Source organism: Meles meles, chromosome 3 (genome assembly GCF_922984935.1).
Source record: "Meles meles chromosome 3, mMelMel3.1 paternal haplotype, whole genome shotgun sequence".
In the NCBI taxonomy this organism is placed as follows: Eukaryota; Metazoa; Chordata; class Mammalia; order Carnivora; family Mustelidae; genus Meles; species Meles meles.
The window spans coordinates 176896798-176898350 of NC_060068.1; the positions used below are offsets into that span (position 1 = coordinate 176896798).

At 46.7% G+C, this 1553-nt stretch overlaps 1 protein-coding gene across 1 annotated transcript; it reads left to right on the forward strand.

Moving 5' to 3' along the window:
- Positions 1-228: 228 nt before the first annotated feature.
- On the forward strand, positions 229-1125 carry TAS2R1 (taste 2 receptor member 1). Its single transcript, XM_045999026.1, has one exon. It carries the CDS (start codon positions 229-231, stop codon positions 1123-1125), a length of 897 nt encoding a protein of 298 aa, XP_045854982.1.
- The last annotated feature ends 428 nt before the right edge of the window (positions 1126-1553 follow it).

Sequence of the window (1553 nt, forward strand, 5' to 3'; positions counted from 1 at the left end):
CATCACTGGGGTATCTCTCCCTTATTTGACTGCCTTGGAACCAAATTGACAGAACGCTGATATAAACAAATGGACACCACCTTCCTGCTTGACCGCCTTAATCATCAGAGTCATGCCCCCCTAAGAACTTCTAGTCTAGTTGAAGAAAAACAGCTCGAAAAATCCAAACTGCCCCCAGATCTATAAATACATCCATTTTAAAAGTAACTGATAATTTTTCCTCTCAAAATGCTAGAGTTTAACCTTATTATCCATTGCTTTTTTTCAACGATACAACTTCTCATCGGGGTTTTAGCAAACGGGCTCATCCTGGTTGTGAATGGCACTGAGTTGATCAAGCAGAGAAAGATGGTTCCGTTGGCTCTCCTTCTTTCCTGTCTGGCGATTGCCCGGATTTGTCTGCAGTCAGTCATCTTCTACATCAGCCTGGCTATTGTCCTCTGGATCGAAGTCCCTCTACTTATTGAGAGTTTTTTAATCTTCATGTTTGTAAATGAGCTGGGACTGTGGTTTGCCTCGTGGCTCGGCGTTTTCTACTGTGCCAAGATCGCCCCCATAGCTCACCCACTCTTCTTCTGGTTGAAGATGAGGATATCGAAGCTGGTGCCGTGGCTGATCCTAGGGTCCCTGCTCCACGCTTCCATTCTCTCTGTCTTCTTAAACAAACATATGTGGGTTCTTTCCCAACAAGTTGTGTTGGGCTTTTTCTCCCCAAATGCAACAACCCAAATCAAAGAGATGCCTACCTTACAGATTGCCTTTCTTGTGAGGTTATCATTGCCGCTACTCATCTTCCTCGTGTCTGCCCTGCTCGTGATATTTTCCCTGGGGAGACACACCTGGCAGATGAGAAACATGGCCATGGGCACCAGGGTCCCTAGCACGGGTGTCCACGTCAGATCGCTGCTGTCCGTTCTGTCCTTCCTGGTCCTCTGCGTCTCCCACTACATGACAGCTGCTTTGCTCTCTTCTCAGATTTTTCAGCTCAGGAGCCTCATGTTTTTGTTCTGTGTCTGGGTGTTTGGGTCCTTTCCCTCTGGACACTCTATGATCTTAATTTTAGGAAGTCCTAAACTGAAACAAAATGCAAAGGAGCTCCTCCTCCGCGGGAGATGCTGCAAGTGAGACAGTACTTGGATCCATGTGAAGAAGCCACAGCTCCCCACGGTAACGCTGCCCGCCATCCCTCCGTTGCTCAAACAAAGCCATCTGCGTGTGAACACACAAAACATCATCTAAAGACCGTTTGTCCAACATGAGGCATTTTTATAGATTCACTCCTTTTTCAAAGGGTTAAATTGATTTCCGAAATGCAACACACACGGGCGGATTCCGTCAATGTCAATAACCTGGTTGTCTCGCTTGCAAGCTGTTTCCTCCCTGGGAAAGAGCCGGTGAACGGTACGGGGGTTTATCTGTGTTATTTCTCACTGCCTGTGAATCAACAATAATCTCAAAATAAAAAGTTCAAAGAAAAAGGAAAGGGTGCTTGAACTTGTAATGGCCAAAGGATGCAGGAGTCCCGTGGGGTCCCTGGGCTTCTGACACCTCAT

Bases quoted from the DNA above. Each gene is read 5' to 3' on its own strand.
- TAS2R1 (XM_045999026.1), top strand. From the start codon at position 229: ATGCTAGAGTTTAACCTTATTATCCATTGCTTTTTTTCAACGATACAA.